Below are 22,021 nucleotides of genomic sequence, written 5' to 3'. Positions count from 1 at the left end.
CCCTGTATGTATATAGGGAGGGGCTAAATAATGGAAAAAATTAATTTTCTCTAAAATGGAGGATTGTGGAGGAATCCCGAAACAGGTCGATTTTTATTTTTAAATTACAATGTTTTGGCATATATTTCATATTAGTGACGTCATCCACCAGAGCGTGATGACGTATTCGATGATTTTTTTAAAAAGGAATAGGGGTCGTGTGACACCCCATTTGAAATGTTGTTCAATTCTCTATTCAGTAATATAAACATTAATATCATTATTTATTCAGGGTGGCCAAAAAATAATTTTTGAATTAAATTAATTGACGAAAAAAGAAGAATGTATACAGTTTATTTATCTCAAAATACTTTCTATCGCTGTCAGAAAATTGAAGAAAATGGTTATTTGGCAAATAAACATTGATTTTCGCTCAAATTAAATGTTAAAACTGCAAAGAGGTCGTTTGTGGTTTAATTTAAGCGAAAAGAAATGTTTATTTGTGAAATATTTTTTTTATTTACTGACAGCAGTACAATGTAATTAGAGTTAAATAAATTACATACATTCTTCTATTTGCGTCAATTAATTTAATTCAAAAATTATTATTTTGGTCACCCTGTATAAATAAGGATATTATTGTTTATATTACTGAATAGACAATTGAACACCCTTTCAAATGAGGTGCCACATGACCCCTATTCCCATTTAAAAAAAATCATCGATTACGTCATCACGCTCAGATGGACGACGACACTAGTATAAAATATATGCCAAAAAATTGTAATTTAAAAATAAAAATCGACCTGTCTCAGTATTTTTCTTCAAAGACGTCGATTTTAGAGAAAATTAATTTATTCCATAATTTAGCCCCTCTCTGTATATATTATATTATAATAATAGAAAAATTTCTATAAAAGTGCGACTTTTACCCTATAAGTTTGCTTACAGTTGCAGTAATTTGAATTTTGTGATTCATTGTTTATCAAATCATTTTTATGTCTTAGATTTTATATTTTATTGAATAAAAAATGTAAAGTTTTTTTCAATTACAAATTTAAGAAGATTTTTTAAAATATACCTAAAGAGATGTACCTGTATTTATACGAATTTTCTATTGAAAAATGATTCCATGTGAGAAGAACTCATTTGGAAAGTATGTACAACAGCTACTATTAAGTGGAGACAATTTTTACTTTTTTGAAAAAGTACATGTAAACATCTATTTTTTTTGTAAGCTAATCTTTGAAGTATCCGAATATCTCTTTTCTTGTAAGAGCTGTAAATAAAAACACTGCTTTGAAGGTTTATTTAATTAAAAATATCAAGCGCACTAAAATAAAAAAAAAACAAAACAAAATTAACAACAAAACGAAACATTTCAATAGTGAGTATGTCCATCTCTTGCAGCAACGACTTCTCGCAACCTATTTGGCATCGAATAAAGGTGTGTTAATATTGCCTGGGGAATAGTCTGATATTCCTCTACTAAGGCCATAACTGTACAAAATTTTCTGGAGGCCTGGGATAACAGCGAAGAGCTCTTTTCAATTCATCCCATAAATGCTTAACAGGATTGAGATCTGGGCTGCATGCGGACCATTCTAATCTTATAAATCCAACCTCTATTTTATGAGTCAATCAGTGTTTTACTTACAAAACATGATACAGCTCTTACAAGAAAAGAGATATTCGGATAATTCAAAAAACAAAATTTTAGTGATGTCTCTGGGATAATATGACAGGACCATGACACAAAATGAGCCCTTCCGTTTTTCCACAGAAATTTTTAAAGTTAGTAGAAAATACAACGCTTCCATTCACCCCTGTATAATGCCATGCAAGCAAATTTTTTTTGTTACCGGAAAAATACGAAACGATATCAATATAATATGTATCTACAAATTGGTGCAAGAATCTTAAAAATCGGAGCACAAATAATAAAGTTATAAACTATTAAACTTAATCAAAAATTTTTGGGAGGCCGAATTTTGTGCCGGTGAATGTAGTAATAATATATTTATTACAATTTTTTATCAATTATTACATACATAACATTGTAGTTGTTCACCTATAATACGGTAAAAAAAATTTTTTTGAAAATTTTTTTTAAACAAATTAAATTGTTTATTAAATAATTTATAAATCAACAGACTCCATGTTTGTAAAGTACGCTAAAAGTACATACAAATTAAAAAAAACATTAAAATCCATTGGTTGGTTCCCAAGTTACAAAAAATTGTAGGATTTTGACGTTGATATTTCAATTTTAGGTCGCACGGATTTTATGCTTCTACTTCGTCGGTAGCAAGCGGGTCGCGTTTGTACTTCATTTCTGAAGCTTTATTGACGACTCCCTTAAAGAGAAAATAAATCCAAAATTTTTTCTGAATACTTCGTGTCTTTGAAAGTGGAAGAGCGCTATTTTCGATTCTTATTTATCATAAACAAATTAGCTGTGGATTTTTAAAAAAATGTTGCTAACTTTGGCCCTAATTGACCTAGGCTAACTTATATAAGTTCGTTCGTATAAAAATGCCATCTTTTAGAATGTGCAAAAAAAATGTTTGTACCGGCCATAACAAGAAAGTCATTCAAATTGCTTATAAGGAAAAATTGACGAGACTTTTGCATAATTATTTATTACTTAAAAATGCACTCTTTATTATCATTTTTTAAACAGATTTGAAAGTTTATCTTATGCTCTTACATTTGACACCTGCAGAGTGGATCTAACATTCTGTTTTTCTGACTTATGTTATTGCAAAAAAAGCTCTCTGGGATAAACAATTTGAATAAAATATAAACCATTGAATGAATCGCTTCGAAATTTTTGTTACGTGTTAAGCACTAATGAACCTTCATTTGACAAAAATTTCAAAGTTGTACACTAATTTTTACAATAGTTATTGCAAACTCATTGTTTTTGAAATTTAGACCTTTTTTCTCAATTATATTAACAATAAATAAGTGTATGAACCTTTGTAATACGTCATTTTACAATGTTTTTCCATGCTCTCGAAGATTTTTGTACTAATGTAACCACAAGGTACACTGTTTTCCATTGATTTGAAGAAAAACCGGAAAAAATGCCGTTTTTCGACATTAAATTGTTTATAAATAAAAATGGCCGATAGATCCTACGTAGGAAATAGTTACATTTTGTTCTCATAGGTATTACCTGTCGAAAAAACGCTTCAGTACCCTGGCTGCTCGAGTGTCATGGAAAAAACCTTATTATTTACCCTGGACTATTAATCAAAATGCCTTTTTACCAAAATGTAGTTTTTTTACTAATAATGTATCCTAAACTATTGAGTTTATTATAGATTATATTTCTTTGGAAAATTAGATACAAATGATGAAAAAGTTGTTAATCTGAAACATTTATTCCACACACTTAAAATTCGAGGTTTAGTAACCACTCAATCGTAACAAATATTGTTAATATAAAAAAACAAATATCTCATAACAAAGGACTCATAATATTGCATTGCTAGACGAGAACGAATTCTTGCGTAAAAAGAGATAAATAATGTGTTCAAAAATTAGTATAAAAGTTTAAGATGGTTTACTTCTGAATCATAGATCGACAAGTTGTTCAACACGACAACACTAACAAATATTTGTACATATTTTTGAAAATCTTTAAATTACTTATATTACACATCATGTTTAAATTTCTAATAATTAGTATTGTCGTGACAATTGTATACGGTAAACCAGGTGGTTTGGGTTACGGAGGATATGGTGGATCTGGAGGATACGGTGGATATGGAGGATACGGTGGATATGGAGGATATGGAGGATATGGTGGATATGGAGGACACGGAGGACACGGGGGATATGGAGGATATGGAGGATATGGTGGATATGGAGGTTACGGCCAATATGGATTAGCTCCAGCAACTAGTTATAGGTAAAGTTTATTCATTTTAAACTATATTATTTTGATAATATTATATTGATTTATATTTATATGAGGATTTTTTAAATTTTATTAATTTATCTTCTGATTTAATCTTATTCTTAAAAAACAAACTTAATTTATGACACTAAACAATAAAATTTCTGAATGTTGTTAGTATTGTTACAATGTTTGTACGATTGTTACAAATATTTTGTAACAATGTGGCAACTATTTTATTTTTTACCCTTTTAATTTGTTTTTAAATCTTTTGGTTTCATATACATATTCGATTTTTTGTATTTGTGAGCTTCTGACTTCCGAATTAGTTTCTAGTAATGGTTTAGATTATTTATTTTACTAGGCTGTTTCTTGTTTTATCTATCTTCTTCTTCATGTGCCATGTCCTTTCAGAAAGTTGCGTTGGTTACCATCATAGATATCTTAATTTTATTCAATGCCACCCTAAAGGGCGTGCTTGTATCGATACCTCACATATCTCAGCAAGTTTTTCAACCATGAAGTCCTTCTTCGTTCTGAACTATATTTACCTGATATTTTCCCTTGCATAATATTTTGCAACAACCGACATTTTGGACCACTATTTTCATGCCCAAAATACTCCAGCTTTCTCTTCTTGATGCATTTTATAATCTCAGTAGTCTAGCTAAAATTAAGTTCTATTAGTATTGTGAAGTTTCGAATGTTCTCTACCTAAGAAACTTTTAAAATTCTTCTCTACCACCACATTTTGAAAGCTTCAAGGCGATTAAAATCAGTGCTCAGTGCCAATTTTAGGTCTGTGTTGGACCTTACGCATTCTTCTAAAATCGGTACTGTCCTGCTCTATCTTAGATCTAATTTCACCGTGACTCTCTGCGATACAATTTAACTGATAAGTATCCAATGTAAACAATTTGATCAACTTACTCAAGTTTGGTATTATTTACATAAGATGATGGTCTTATGTTCTGCTGTTTACTTATTACGAGTATTTTGGTTTTTCGTATGTTCAGTACTAGACCTACTGCCTTCTAGCTCTCAACGACACAATCAAGTAGTGTTTGCAGTTCTTTTTCAGTAGAGTCTAGGATTGCTGTGTCGTTCGCATATCGCAAATTTTATCTATGTTGCAGCCCAATCTAAAATCAAAAAAATTGTAAATATTCTTATTGTATTAATTTTTTTAGCTCCCGTGTTGACTACCATTCACCAGCCATCAAAACCTACGTAGCACCTGCAGCAAGCTACCACAGTGCTCCTCTAGCGTCTTACGGGCTTGGTCACGGATATGGCGCAGGTCTAGGATATGGTTATGGCTTAGGGCACGGTCACGGTCTAGGACAAGGTTACGGAGGTTACGGCAATGGATACTCTTTGGGAAGCTACGGTCATGGCTGGTAGTTAACCTAACTTATATCTTAATAGGCTGTAAGCAAGTTATATATGTGTTCATTTGTATATTTTGTAAAAGAGAAAAAATAAATTATTTTGACTTTTAATTCTTATTTTATTATTCAATTTGTAGCACAAGACATTTATGTGAAATAAAATGATTGAATAGTTATATTTAAAGAAAAATAAATATCATAATATACCCCATAATTACCGTAACTCTTTTGCTCGTTGCCAAACGGAAAAAATTGATAACGAAAACCTAGTTTTGTATATCCGTTGAAAAAGAATATACTATACCAGAGGTTCTCAATCTCTGGTACATGTACCACTGGTGGTACTTATCATTATTTGCGGTGGTACACAAAACACAAAAAAATTAAAATTGTAGTACTTAGTAATAGTGGAGTCACTAAAGGTGGATATGAGCTATTACCTCCGATTTCGTTGAACCTCCATCGATTTGCATGAAAATTGGTGAGTGGTTAGAGAATATCTCAAGGAACAAAGGTGACACGGTGCCAACTTGCGCTGTTACCGTGGGGGTGGAAATTATTTTATTAAAAATAACTCCATAATTCGATAGAGGGACAAATTTCAAGCAAAATTTGTTATATAAAGTTATTAAAATAAATCAAAACTTTTTGAGTTATTAAAGATCAAAGATTTTAATTTTTCTTGAGAAAAATACATGTTTTTATCCAATTTTTCATCAATAACTCAAAAAGTGTAAGTTTTTACAAAAAAGTTATCATTATCAAAATTGAAGCTAATAAAAAATCAAATAAATCCCTTATTAGAAAAACCTTTTAATGTTAACTAAACATGAGTTGAATGTGATTGAATGAATTTTTTTTTCGGCGAGTAAAAACTTATCGAGTATGTGCCTAAAAATATCTATCAAATGAGCACCCGAACATGTTGATAGCGTTAAAATTTATGCTCAAAAATGTTTTCAAAATTTATCTTTTAAAAATTTTTCCAAAAAAAGTTAGTTTTTTTTTGTATAACTCCGTTCATGTTTACGATATCAGGTTCATCTAAAAACTGTTTGAAAGCTAATTCTAAGTTCTATTTAAGTACGTTGAACCTTATTTTCTAAACCCCTTACTTTTTTAAAAAAATAAAAGGTTAACTGACCCCGGTTGCACGGTTCCCACAGCAAAATTTAAGATTTAAACGTTTCTATCTCGGATATTTTTAATCCTATAGAAATAGTAAAACAGGTAAAATATTTGGCATAGAAAAAACTAAAATTTGGTCATATACAATTTTTTATGTATATTGAGTATTTTTGGAGTTATTATCAAAAGAATATGAGAATTACAATAATTTTAAAAATTATGATTTTTTTAAATCATATCTTTTTTTCAAAAATATGCATTCTAAACCGGTCAAAATGATCGGAAACATTACTTATCCTAATATAAAGAAGTTCTTTTAAGGATTACTATAAATTTAAATTTTTGTGGAAATGGCGTACCTATGTTTTATTTTTCACTTTTTCCTAAAAAATTCGAAACGGTTCTTTTATTTTCAATATAACTTACTTAATTTTGATGCTATTACCTTGTTCTGAAGCTCATTTGATAGGTATTCCGAAGTACTTTGACAAATGTTTAGCAGGAATATTTTACACATTGCATCGTTTTCCCGTTATTTAAGCTTGAAAACTTAGATTTGAGTACTCGTCGAAAAAAATACACATTCAATTGCCAATAATCCACTTTCAACTAACATTAGTTTAGTTCTTTATGTAAAGAATGTATTCAATTTTTTATTATCTTCAATTTCAGTAATAATAACTTTTTTGTTAAAGCTTATAGTTTTTGATTTATACGTGAAAAACCGATTTAAAACATGCATTTTTTACGAAAAAATAAAATCTTTGGTCTTTAGTAACTCAAAAAGTGTTGATTTATTTTAATAACTTTATATAACAAATTTTGTTTATAATTTGTCCCTCTATAGACTTATGGTATTATTTTTAAAAAAATAATTTTCACCACCGAGAAGATGTGGCATCCACCCCCAGGGTAAAAGCGCAAGTTGGCATCATGCCACCTTTATTCCTTGAGGTATCCCTCTAATTACTCATCAATTTTCATGAAAATCGATGGAGGTTCAACGAAATCGGAGGTGAAAACCTTCAGTGACTGCACTATAAGTCTTGATAATACAATGTAAAAATATAGGTGGTACCAAATAATAAAAATAACTGTAGGTGGTACATGACTCAAAAAGGTTGAACTATACCTATGATAAATATGTGCTATTACCGTCATCAATGGCGCACAGGTCAACATGAATTTTGAGTCTGAGTTCCATAACTCTGATACTGATTACTTATGCCTAAATAAAGAAAGAAAAAATAATTTTATGTAATACTTACCACAATTAAATTCTCAATTTTTTTGTAAAAATTATTTTTTAATTTAAATTATATTTAAAAGCAAACATATTTTGAACTATATTTTTATTAAATTTAATAGTAAAAGACGGCATATATAAAACCCAAAAATACACAAAAAATACAAAAAAAATTAAAATGAATAGTTTTGGTGTTCCTTTTGTGTAAGCAAGAATTCTCCCGTATAAATCTCCCAACATACTCACCCATCATCTTCTCGTTATATTGTCTTTGATACTATTGCTCTTCTCAATATGCACCCAGATTGTCTTTAAGTTTATCCAAGTGAACATGTATCATGTCGTATGCTTTAAGAGACATCCTGTAACTCACGACTTTTAAGCTGTCCGGCATCTTAGAAATAAGCTGTTTGTAATTGTCAGCCATCCTGTTGCCAAGGAAGCTATAGATCACTGATTTAAATCTAAGCCAAGCTCGTTCTTCTGGGTACTCAGGAGCTGTAGAAATTGTTCACTGTCCATATTTATGGACCAATCAAAATCCCAGATTTAAGCCTCTGATAATTTCGGAAAAAACTATTTTAAATGTTGAAAGTCCACCGAATCTTGACGAAGAGCCTTTACAAATTGCTTTATGAGACCTAATGTTATGTGCAATGAAGGCATTAAAACATGATGGGGCTCCACAATTGGTATACTTTTGACGTTATGTTGTCCTATTTGAAATTCGCTCCGTAAGAGTATAACTGTTGCTAGTAGTAAAAAATCAACGTAAAAAATATGCGCATCAACATTCATATCCACGCATTTTTGAGCTATCACATTAAGAGCAAATAACACCTCTCTGCTCTGATTTCGGGTCTGTTTCTAAACCCAAACTGACTATCATCTATTCCTTCTACCAGTTTTTTATTTATATAACCATATTTTATTTTCAAGAATAATTTGAGAACATGACTTATAAATGATATTGCTCTGTATTCACTAGCGTTTGTATTTTTAGGGCTAGCGCAAAAGGTGGATAGTAACCATTGTTTCGGTATAATATGTCCTTTTTTTATATATTATGTTCAAGTTTAGTATACTGTAGGTTTCATTATTTATGCATTTTAAAATCTTTCGACTGGGATTTAGTCTAGACATAGAAAAAGAACTCCAAGAAATTGAATAATTAAATAAACCAACAGAAAACAGAAAATTCTACCAAAAACTTAACAAAAGCAGAATAGAATTTAAACCAAGAACAATGATGTGCAGAGACAAAGAAGGAAATATAGTAACTCAACAGAGTGAAATACTGCAAAGATGGACTGAATTCTTCAAAGAAAAGTTTGAACAAAACGGAGATCCACTATACGATGAAATTATACTGGATCAAATGGATACCAGAGAAACAACCCCCCTTCAGTAGCTGAAATGCAAGAAGCAGTTACCAGACTGAAAAACAACAAGTCACCTGGATTGGACAACATTAGCGCAGAATTAATAAAAGAAGGCGGAGACTTCCTATTGAATGCGATACACTAACTTATAGTGAACATATGGAATAATAAACAACTGCCACAAGACTGGAATACCGGAGTAATCATTCCACTACATAAAAAGGGAGATCAGCTTCAATGTAAAACGCTGGACGGAAGGGCCGCCCGAGAACTTTATCATACCGATCTATTATCGTTATGGTACTAGATACTGGAATTCTATAAAAATAACAAAGTTACTCGTTATTTTGATATTTTAGAAACACCTACTGTACTTGAAAGTATTTTATGGTTCTACGCATCATTAATTCCTGCATTTGAGAAAATGTTCGATGCCATATTTCGGGGACACACTATAGATGTGTTGATTATTGCATAAATCAATAGAATATTATAGTCATACTTTCATTTCAAATTAGTTCATTTTTCTGAGAAATTAATAGTTTACAATATTTGCATTTCATTCTATTTCGATTACGCCAGTCAATGCGCGAGATTATGAACAAGATATTATCTCCAAATTCTATCCTACTGCATCGATTTTAATGAAATTTTGGGAGTAGCCCAATCTCCTAATTCAAAGTCTATCCTATATACTATGGCGCTTTTATCATGGGGGAAGTTCCCACCACTTCTCAGGGGTGAAATATTTTTATTTTCGAATTACATGGAGAAAAAGGAAGATTTTTAAGAAAATTTAAAAATTCATTCTATAATTTGATCACATTTTTTACAAAAACCATTCATAGGTCTGGATCCCGCGTATGAAAAAAAAGTTGATTAATAGCAAGCTGAAAATTTGTTAATAGATTAAGGGTGTCTAGTCGGATAAACTTTGATATATGGGAACACTGGAACAGGGGCAGTTTTAATTGTGGAACAGGTTAAAAATTTGGAACGGTCAGACCACGAAAACGGCACATATATTTTGTCCGACAGAACAGACTTAAACTCTCCGAACAGAGATTAAACTCTCATGCAAAAATCAGACTGCTATTTATCACCTGTCATAATTCCTGTCATTTGATATATTCTACATGTTCCACTCATTAAAACCCCCATTTGGTGATAAATAGCAGTCTGATTTTTGCATAAGAGTTTAATCTCTGTTCGGAGAGTTTAAGTCTGTTCTGTCTGACAAAATACATGTGCCGTTTTCGTGGTCTGACAGTTCCAAATTTTTAACCTGTTCCACAATTAAAACTTCCCCTGTTCCAGTGTTCCCATATATCAAAGTTTGTCCGACTAGACACCCTTAAGCTATTAACAAATTTTCAGCTGGCTATTAATCAACTTTTTTTTCATACGCGGGATCCAGACCTATCATTTTAAACCCGTTCAACTTTTTGAAAGTAGAAATAACACTATATATATTAAAAGGTGTTGTAGAAGGAAAAAATGCATTTAAATTATGGTAGATGGGGAGTTAAATGTATATACTTTTCATTTCTCCTTAAAGTACATTAGTCATATATTTTTTGCACCATATCTCGCTTAGTTTGTAAGTAACCGACATTTAACGGTGCTCGTTTTAAAGGCCTTTTCAAACACTACAAAAGGTGTTGGTAGCATTATACACCTAAAACCTACCGTTCCTTTGTTATTTCAAGTTGAATACACCAATTTGAGCATGCACCAAAAAACAAACTATTTTCACCTACCATATCTCTTTTTGTATTATAAATAGAACATTTACGAAGGAACGAATCTCTTTATTATTTATAATCTAAAAAATGTTTTATATAGTGTTTTTAGTTCGATGTATAGTTTTTAAGGTATTCACAAAAAATCCGTCCGAAAAGGTGTCATTTTTCAATGAAAATGGCCAATTTTCAACTACGCATAACTCAAAAAGTATTGAGTTCTCAAAAAAAGTATAGACCAGTTTTTGCTTAGAAATAGGTTCTTTAGCCACTTCCGTGCTTATTTTGACCAACAAATTTTCCACCCCCTTGAAGAAGTGGGAACCGCCCCAAGATAAAAGCGCCATAGTATATAGGGTAGATTTTGTTTCTTGAGCTATTTCCTACTTACTGTGAAAATATCAAGTACATCAATGTAGTAGGATGGAATTCGGAGCCAAATACCCTCATTGACTGCCCTACAATAATGCTCTGCTATGAACGCGTGAGAGAGGACACACATAGGATTATAGCAAAATTTCTATTTACCGTAACTTTTCGAGTTTTTGAGCTACAGCAATGAATTTTATGTCATTGGAAAGGTAATTTTGCATTCTTTCAAAATGTGTTAAAATATATAGGACGTATCTAAAAAAATTAAGATTTTTTATTCATTTCCGGATTAACCGGAAGCCATATTTTTGGTAAAATTTATTGTGATAATACATAATAAAGTACCATATATGTCTGCAAAATTTCAAATTTTAGTTTCTATTAAGAAGGAAGTTACGGGTACTCGAATATTTTTTTATAAAAAATTTATAACTCCCCTCCTATGGGGAGTTAAGGTATATAACTAATATCATTCAATTTACTGATAGGATATCAAAAATATATCAAAATATCAAAAAATGCCTTGGAGCCATTTTTGAGAAAATCTGTTTCAAATTTATGTCAAAATTTGACCCCTTAAATATAGGCAACGCGTAACTTTTTCTGAAAAACGATAACATCCTTCTTATAGCCCCATCTTTAGGCTATATAACGACTTTTTCAAATTAAACTTATCTTAAACAAGTTTTTAGATAGATAGGGAAATGAGTCGGGTGGGCGGTCGGCCATGTTGGCCGCCATTTTGAATTTGGAAATTTCAAATTCCGTATTTTTATTTACCTATCGATGAGCTTACTTTGAGTTGAATTTCATTCATTTCGGTAAAAATTTGCAAAAATGGGTCCTAAATAACCCCCCTATTTCAAACCCCCTTTGAGAGGTTTTTTTTAAAAGCTTAGTTTCTCGACAAAATTCTCTTAAACTTACTCACACCGAATTTCATCAAAATCGGTCCAGTAGTTTTTGCTGGGCGGTGGCGACATACGTACGTACGTACATACTTCCGACATGTTTTTTTTTATTTGCTTTTTAGACTCAGGGGACTCAAAACGTCGAAAAAAAGTGAAATCTGAAAAAATTTTTTTTGCACGATCCTATAACTTTATCTATTATACTATACTACGTATATAGTACGATAAAGTAAAAATTACCGGGCAATAACGCTACTGACTGTGGCATATAAAATACTGTCAAATATTGTGTATGAGCGGATGAGGCTATATGCGGAACAAATAGTTGGGGGATATCAATGTGGTTTCTGCAGGCAGAAGTCCACTATAGATCAAATCTTCGTTTTGAGACAAATCTTGGAAAAGACTAGTGAATTTAATATAGAAACACATCATCTATTCATTGACTTTGAGAGTGCCTATGATAGTATTCATCGAGAATTTCTGATCAACGCCCTGAAAGAGTTTAATATTCTAACTCATCTCATTGATATAGTAAAAAAAGCACTTAAAGTACAAAGCAGGGTTCGAATTCAAAACGCACTAACAGATACAATCTATGTTAGAACGGGCCTACGACAGTGAGATGCCCTATCCTGTATTCTATTCAACATCACATTAGAGAAAATAATTAGAGAGTCAAAAGTCAACACCAGAGGAACAATAATAACAAAAAGTGTACAATATTGGCATTTGCAGATGATGTTGATATCATAGCTAGAAGCAAAAGAGAAATGATAGAAGCGTTTAATGCTATAGAAAGAGCGGCACAAAACAGTGGCCTAAATATTAATGAAATAAAAAACAATTACATGAAGGCCAGCAAATCGACAGGCCAAAGAAACCTACAGAATCTGACAATAGGAGACTATAACATCGAAAGCGTAAAAAATTTTACATATCTAGGTTCACTAGTTACCGCAGATAACAATGTCAGCGAAGAAATTAAGAGAAGAATACATATTGGTAATAAAACATATAATGGACTCATTAAACATCTAAGATATAACAACATCACGAGAAAAACCAAATGCAAAATATACAAAACCCTGATAAAAACCGGTCCGATATGGATCAGAGGTACGTTTGAACGAAAAATCCTTAGACACATATATAAGGGGGTGAAAGAAAATGACGTATGGCACAGAAGATATAATTTTGAACTATACGCAGCATACAACAAACCCGACGTCATAACATCCATAAAGATCGGACGTCTGCGCTGGATGGGCCATGTTGAACGAATGTTGGAGACCGAAACACCAAAACATATAATGAAGCAAACACCAGTAGGGAAAAGGTCAAAGGGAAGACCCACACTTAGATACATGGAACAAGTGGAACAAGATCTAAAAACACTTGAGATTACCCACTGGAAGAACAAAGCAAGGAACAGAGCAGAATGGCGGAAAATCCTAGAACAAGCCAGGACCCAAAACGGGTTGTCGAGCTACTGATGATGATGATGCTCAAGTCTAGTATACTGTAGGTTTCATTATTTATGTATTTTAAAATCTTTCGACTGGAATTTAGGCTGAACCGACGGCTTTGGCATTTTTGCTGTTGGTTAATGCCATTTCCTCCTTTTAATATTTTTAAAGCCAAATATTTTCATCTACTTATCCATAACTAGAAATCTTAACACGATTTAATAAGTATACAAGTACTGAAAAATAGATTTACTCGTAATCTAATAATCTACTTAGGTTGATTAGGTTTGGGTTGTATTTTTTAACCATTTCCATAATAGTTACCTAGCCCCTGGTTCATTATTAGATATGCGAGTACAGTTTGTCTTCGACATAATTTCTTGGATCACAGACCAGTTATTCTGGTCTATTTTTTAGCAAAATTTGCCGTTAGTGCCAAGCAAAAATTTGGCAGGTTTTTGGTCACTTTACTGCTTCATTGCCTCACCTAATATTTTCAATTATTAAAAGGTAATTTAAAGTAACTTTAAAACAAATGTGGTTGAATTTGACAAAAAATTCTTATTATATTTGTATTATTAATTTAAACTTAAAAATAATACTACACTATTATCTTTTTATAAAACTTGACATAAAACTTATCAAAAACTTAATTTGGTATATTCTAATATTTGAATAATCATTTGAAAAACTATTTTAATCAGAGAGGAAAAAACAAATCCGTCTACAAAGGTCTTATAATATCGCAATATTGTGTGATACAAGAATGATTTCTTATGCAAGAAACAGAGAAACAAGGCTCAAGAATTAGTATAAAAGTTAACACAGTTTACTTTAGATTCACATATATTATTCAACGAGTTGTGTTAACAATACAACGGCATACATTTGTGAATATTTTAGAAAATAATTTAATTAGTTACACAAAATGTTTAAATTGTTGGTAATTTGTAGTGTAGTAACAATGTCTTACGGTAAACCAGGAGGTTTGCTGGACGGAGGATATGGTGGACATGCAGGATATGGTGGAATTGGAGGATATGGTGGACATGGAGGATACGGTGGACAAGGAGGATATGGTGGACACGGAGGATATGGAGGATACGGCCATTCTGGATTAGCTCCAGCTACTAGTTACAGGTAAATTTTAAAATTTTAAATCTCACTATTTACACAATTAAAGTTTTCTGAAAGTTTAGATTTCCGTTAGACATCTATGTTTTCTAATGGTGATCTCTGATTATATTCCATAATAGTATGTTCCCTATCTCTATGTTTCTATATAACATTCCTTACACTGTACTTTGGTTGACTAACTTCTTTGGCTTTGTCTTTTTTTAGTTTATACATATGTGTATATTTTCTGTTTTGATTGCAACATGTTTACGGTTATGTCAAAGTTGATTTGTAAGGTAGGAAGAGCCTAGCTATTTTTCTAGCAGCAATATTTCTCATACTTTAGGCTTTAGACTGTAGAAACCCCGTATATTCTATCCTATTTTCTTTTATTTGCCAACTATACAGTGTGTCCGCGGATGAAGTGCCCAAGAGGAAAAACTTTTCTATTTTTAATTTTAGCGAAAAATGTCATTCTCGATAAAAAGTTTTGCTTGTTCTAAAACCCCATAAAACGAAGTAAAATTCAAGTTTTCCAAAACCTGCTTAATTTTGTAGCCAATTTTATGTTAACCCTATAAATTTTTGCACTAAGTTCGAAATCGTAACAATAATCTAGTGTTGCTAAGCTACAATGTAGCTAAGTAGCTGTCAACTCCGATAAATAATTTGCGAATTGTCATTCTTTTTGGACAAGTCAATGTTAAGCATCCAACAAAGAATTTATCTTGTAAATATTGAAGATTTGAAACAAGCAATCATTAGTGCCGTCAGAGGAATCACCTCAGACATGCAAATGAACTCTAATAACGAATTTAAAAATAGAGTGGAGAGATGTTTTGAAGTTGGTGGAGGCTACATCGAATAGTTGTTGTTTTATTTACTGTTAGTTTTCCTATTTCCTTTGTTATGTTTTGTTATTGATATTAAAATTTACTGTTTTCTTTTTACTGTATAGGGATTTAGAGCAAGCAAAATATATATCAAGAATGACAGTTCACAAGATAAATTCTTTGTTGAACGCCTCACATTTTCAAAAAAAATGGCAATTCGCAAATTATTTATCGGAGTTGACAGTTACAAAGTTACATTCTAGTTTAGCAACACTAGATTATAGGTCTGGATCCCGCGTATGAAAAAAAAAGTTGATTAATAGCAAGCTGAAAATTTGTTAATAGCTTAAGGGTGTCTAGTCGGACAAACTTTGATATATGGGAACACTGGAACAGGGGAAGTTTTAATTGTGGAACAGGTTAAAAATTTGGAACGGTCAGACTACGAAAACGGCACATGTATTTTGTCCGACAGAACAGACTTAAACTCTCCGAACAGAGATAAAACTCTCATGCAAAAATCAGACTGCTATTTATCACCAAATGGGCGTTTTAATGAGTGGAACATGTAGAATATGTCAAATGACAGGAATTATGACAGGTGATAAATAGCAGTCTGATTTTTGCATGAGAGTTTAATCTCTGTTCGGAGAGTTTAAGTCTGTTCTGTCGGAAAAAATAAATGTGCCGTTTTCGTGGTCTGACCGTTCCAAATTTTTAACCTGTTCCACAGTTAAAACTGCCCCTGTTCAGTGTTCCCATATATCAAAGTTTATTAGACTAGACACCCTTAAGCTATTAACAAATTTTCAGCTTGCTATTAATCAACTTTTTTTTCATACGCGGGATCCAGACATATTATGTATTGTTACGATTTCGAACTTAGTGCAAAAATTTATAGGTACCTACATATTTAAATGAAATTGGCTACAAAATTAAGCAGGTTTTGAAAAACTTGAATTTTTGAAACTTGAAATCAAAACTTGTTATCAAGAATGATATTTTTCACTAAAATTGAAAATAAAAAAGTTTTTCCTCTTAGGTACCCCAACCGTGGACACAATGTATAAACCCCTTAAGGTTTTAAGATCCCAGCTTTTATAACAGTTTTATTCATAGTCAATCCTTTGTGGAATGTTCTAAGATCTTCCGTGATTCCGTGACCCATCCAGAGTAGTTCCCAATTTTTATAAACGTGGTAATATCTGGTTTTTAATATGCATTGTATAATTCAAAGTTGTATCGTCTTCGCCATACGTTGTTTTCACGCACTCTCTTGCATAGTATGTCGTAACAGTTTGTGTTCAAACGTCGCTAGTAGATTCTCTTCGCTTGTTGGTAGTGTTCATATTTCTGATTCTTATGTTAGGACTGGTCTGATATTTTGTAAAATTGACATTTTTTTCATCTTGTTAGGTTATCAGGTCTTAAGTGTTTGACAAGTCAATTATTTATTTTATTTGCAATGTATATTCTCCTTTTGATCTCTTCACTAATACTATCCTATGAAGTGAGTTACCAACCTATATATATATGTAAAATGTACTACTTTCTTGAAGTTATAGTTGCTTATAGTTATAATCTGGAGTTTACTCGTTCCTTTGTGGAATGTTCTAAGATCTTCCGTGATTCCGTGACCCATCCAGAGCAGTTCCCAATTTTTATAAACGTGGTAATATCTGGTTTTTTATATGCATTGTATAATTCAAAGTTGTATCGTCTTCGCCATACGTTGTTTTCACGCACTCTCTTGCATAGTATGTCGTAACAGTTTGTGTTCAAACGTCGCTAGTAGATTCTCTTCGCTTGTTGGTAGTGTTCATATTTCTGATTCCTATGTTAGCACTGGTCTGATATTTTGTAAAATTGACATTTTTTTCATCTTGTTATATTATCAGGTCTTAAGTGTTTGACAAGTCCATTATTTATTTTATTTGCAATGTATATTCTCCTTTTGATCTCTTCACTAATACTATCCTATGAAGTGAGTAACCAACCTATATATATGTAAAATGTACTACTCTCTTGAAGTTATAGTTGCTTATAGTTATAATCTGGAGTTTACTCGTTCCTTTTGCCTGACTAAAGTTCACATGATATTTTGGCTTCACTGATTTTTAGACTGTAGTTGTGTTTTACCGCTTTTTCCATAAGAGTGAATGATTATATCATACATATCCTTTCTGCTACCCGCTATGATATCAACGTCGTAAGCAAATACTAATAGTATTTGTATACTTTCGGTTATTATTGTTCCCCTGGGGATGGCTGTTTTTCCTTTTTATGTTTTTTTTTCTAGAGCGATGTTAAACACGATGCCGGATAAGGCGCCTCCTTAGAGTATTTTTCTCTTAGGAGAGATATCTGTTAATTCATTTTGGATTCTGATTTTACTATGCGCTCTAAGGGCCGGTTGTTCGAACGCTAATCAAGAAGTTGATTATACTCAAGTCCCTTTAACAACCATCAAATAACAAATTCCGTTGTTCGTACGCCAATCAGTTGATTGTAATCAATTATGTTAATTATCATTATGATAATTAACATAATTGATTGATTAATTAATTATTAATTATTAATTAAGATAACAATTATGTATTAACATAATTGATTAACTAATATATTAAACTCATAATTGTAATCAATTATGTTTTCAGCAACCCAATAAAAGTTGACATTGACTGTAATTATTGACATTGACAGTAATTAAATATTTGATAATGATCAGTTGATTATCTAATCGTACTCACCGCTATTTTCTTCGAACTTTTTCCTAAATAAATACGTCCAATATTTTATTATTTCTCTCTGGTTTGTGAGCATGCTTCTCACTGAGTGGGCCTTTCTACTCTTCTTCAATTTTTAGGAGGATTTTTTAATTTCTGTCGTTTTGTTAAATTCTTCTAAATTATTAAGTTTCCTTTCTCTATTTTTTTTTCTTGCCTTCTTTTGTTGGTATTTTATATTCTCCTTGTTTGTTTTGTTCTGTATCGTTGTGCATTCACCGATTCATGTGGTTGTTTTTCTCTGTTATGTTGCGACATTTTTCTTAGTACCATCAATATATTCTTTGGTACCATTCTGTCTTTTCTCAATGCCCAATATCTACTTAGCCACTTTTTGTATAATGTTTTTACATTGTCATGTTTTCCATTCTGTATCATGCTCTGCTATTCATGCTTTAAGTTTACGAGAGTTCTCTGTCACTTTAGCAATATTAATTTAGTTACTCAACTTCTCCATCTAATATAAGGTAAAAAGGAATATTAAATATTATTAATTAATAGTAGTAATTAATAAAAGTAATTTATATTTATAAGCAATAATCGCCGAGACAGAAGACGATCTCCAAAGATTAACACACATCTTCAATACAACAGCCAAGAAATAAAATATGATAATATCGGCAGAAAAAACCAAATGTATCACAACATCTAAATACCCACTACGATGTAAAATCGAAATTGATGGGAAAATAATAAAACAGGAAGCAAGGTTTAGATATCTGGGAATATATATAACCAGTTACGGAGATGTTGAAGAGGAAGTACGACAACAAAACTTAAAAGCAAGTAAAGCGGCGGGATCTGTTAAGGACACAATCTGGAAGAACAAACACCTAAGACAAGACACAAAAGCAAGAATCTATAAAGCAGCAATTAGACCTATATTGACATACACGACGGAGACAAGACACATCTAAAACGAGACGATTACTAGAAACAACAGAGATTAAAATACTCCGACGAATATCAGGGACAAGTCTGTTGGATAGGAGAGAAGCGAAAACATAACAAGATCGTGCAATGTAGAAGACATAAATGGATGGGTGACAAAACGGAAACAGCAGTGGAACGAACACATTAGTAGATTGGCAGAGGATAGGATAGTACGAATAGCACGAGATAAGTCACCAAATGGACGAAGAAGTATTGGCAGACCAAGAAAAAGATGGTGCGATAACTTTAACAATTTAGGAGGCTAATATTGAAGAAGAAACAGGCTTTAATGCCTACATACAAGAAGGAAGAAGAAGAAGAATTTATATTTACAACTTGAAATTTTATTTAGTATTTCAAGAACTAATTAAGTAATTGTTTTAGCTCCCGTGTTGACTACCCTTCACCACACGTTAAAACATATGTGGCACCTGCAGCGAGCTATCACAGTGCTCCCTTGGTATCTTCGCACGGACTTGGTCATGGATATGACGAGGGTTTAGGATACAGTAATGGATTAGGTCATGGTTATGGTGGAGACCATAGTTATGGTGGATACAACAATGGATATTCTTTAGGAGGAGACGGTCATGGCTGGTAGTTAATTTAATTTTATAATAAAATGGCTGTATATATTATTAGGCTACTAAATTTATTTATGTGTTCATTTGGATATTTTGTAAAACGTAAAAAATAAATAAATTATTTTTAACTTTTTGTTTTTATTTTATTATACTAACGAAAACTTTTTTGGCAAGAGGAGCTTATTAGGCAATCATAACTTTTAGAAATTTATACTCAAAATTCGTTTTGATATTAAAATGTAGGTAATTATATCCAACTATCTTCATTATTTTCTGAATAATAGTCTAAGAGCTGGGAGCGGATTTTGTGCGTGATAAGTAATATGGAAAAACTATACGGGGATATGTTGAATTAGTTGTGTACATGACTTTCACCAACGGCCGGAAACCAGAGTTGGGGCCGAGGGTAGTTATAAGGGGTCAAAATCGCGGATTTTATTATTTTTTTTATGACGCTCATGATCGAGATAGTGCACCAAAATTTGGGATAAGTAGGTCATGACGTACCTAAGTAAAATTTCTAGGGGCGGAACGCTGCGTGGCCGACAAAGGGGTGGGAGTAGGGGTGAATATAAAAAATATAACGGGTTTTTTGCGACGTTCGTGATTGAGATAGTGCACCAAAATTTGGGTGTAAGTAGACCATGACATAAATAATTAAAATCCCCAGAGCCGGAAACCAGAGTGGGGAAGGAAGGTAGTTATAAGGGGTCAAAGTTTCGTTTTTTATTATTTTTTTTTTGTGACGCTCATGATCGAGATAGCGCGCCAAAATTTGGGAATAAGTAGGTCATGACGCAACTAAGTAAAATCTCCAGGAGTGGAACGCTGCGTGGTCGACAAAGGGGTGGGGCAGGGGTGAATATAAAGAAATGTAAGGGGTTTTTTGCGACGTTCGTGATTGAGATAGTGCACCAAAATTTGGAAATAAGTAGACCATGACATAACTAAGTAACATCCCCAGAGGCGGAAACCAGAGTGGCGGACGAGGGTAGTTATAAGGGGTAAAAGTCGCGGTTTTTATTATTTTTTTTTTGTGGCGCTCATGATGGAGATAGTGCGCCAAAATTTGGGAGTAAGTAGGTTATGACGTAACTAAGTAAAATATTCAGGGGCGGAACGCTGCTTGGGGTACAAAGGGGTGGTAGGCAGGGGTGAGTATAAAAATATATGGGGGTTTTTTTGCCGTTCGTGATCGAGATAGTGCACCAAAATTTGGGAATAAGTAGATCATGACATTACTAAGTAAAATCTCCAGGGGCGGAACGCTGCGTGGGGGACAAATGTTGTGCCGGTTCACAAAAAAATAATACACACTGCGACTTTGACCCCTTAAAACTACCCTCATCCCCAACTCTGGTTTCCGGCTCTGGGGATTTTACTTAGATAAGTCATGGTCTACTTATTCCCAAATTTTGGTGCACTATCTCAATCTAGCACGTCGCAAAAAACCCCTATTTTTTATATTCACACCTACTCCCACCCCTTTATCGGCCACGCAGCGTTCCACCGCTAGAGATTGTACTTAGTTACCTCATGACCTACTTATTTCCAAATTTTGGTGCACTATCTCGATCATGAGCGTCACAAAAAAAAATAATAAAAACGGCGATTTTGACCCCTTATAACTACCCTCATGCCCAACTCTGGTTTCCGGCTCTAAGGATTTTACTTAGTTATGTCATGGTCTACTTATTCCCAAATTTTGGTGCACTCTGTCAATCACAAACGTCGCAAAAAAACCCCATATATTTTTTGTATTCCCCCCTGCCCCACCACTTTGTCGGCCACGCAGAGTGCCACCCCTGGAGATGTTACTTAGTTATGTCATGACCTACTTATTCTCAAATTTTGGTGCACTCTCTCGATCATGAGCGTCACAAAAAAAAATTATAAAAACGGCGACTTTGACCCCTTATAACTACCCTCATCCCCAACTCTGGTTTCTGGCTCTGGGGATTTTACTTAATAATGTCATGATCTACTTATTTCCAAATTTTGGTCCACTATCTCAATCACGAACGTCGCAAAAAACCCTTTATATTTTTTATATTCACCCCTACCCCCACCCCTTTGTCGGCCACGCAGCGTTCCGCCCCTAGAAATTTTACTTAGTTACTTCATGACCTACTTATTCCCAAATTTTGGTGCACTATCTCGATCATGAGTGTCATAAAAAAAATAATAAAATCCGCGACTTTGACCCCTTATAACTACCCTCGGCCCCAACTCTGGTTTCCGG

The 22,021-nt window shown here is 32.7% G+C and overlaps 2 protein-coding genes across 2 annotated transcripts; both read left to right on the top strand.

Annotated features, from left to right (window-relative positions):
• The first annotated feature begins 3,546 nt into the window (after window positions 1–3,546).
• LOC114344656 (uncharacterized) lies at window positions 3,547–5,388 on the top strand. The gene is made up of 2 exons (XM_028295483.2): window positions 3,547–3,898; window positions 5,077–5,388. The coding sequence occupies exons 1-2, from the start codon at window positions 3,651–3,653 to the stop codon at window positions 5,288–5,290; spliced, it is 462 nt and encodes a 153-aa protein (XP_028151284.1). The 5' UTR covers window positions 3,547–3,650; the 3' UTR covers window positions 5,291–5,388.
• An 8,971-nt stretch (window positions 5,389–14,359) lies between these two features.
• Window positions 14,360–19,907, top strand: LOC126881163 (uncharacterized). The gene is made up of 2 exons (XM_050645242.1): window positions 14,360–14,667; window positions 19,580–19,907. Exons 1-2 carry the CDS (start codon window positions 14,456–14,458, stop codon window positions 19,794–19,796), a joined length of 429 nt encoding a protein of 142 aa, XP_050501199.1. The 5' UTR covers window positions 14,360–14,455; the 3' UTR covers window positions 19,797–19,907.
• The last annotated feature ends 2,114 nt before the right edge of the window (window positions 19,908–22,021 follow it).

Source organism: Diabrotica virgifera, chromosome 3, assembly GCF_917563875.1.
Source record: "Diabrotica virgifera virgifera chromosome 3, PGI_DIABVI_V3a".
Lineage (NCBI taxonomy): Eukaryota > Metazoa > Arthropoda > Insecta > Coleoptera > Chrysomelidae > Diabrotica > Diabrotica virgifera.
The sequence above is the reverse complement of the archived record's forward strand: the minus strand, read 5'-3'. Positions and strand labels throughout refer to the sequence as shown.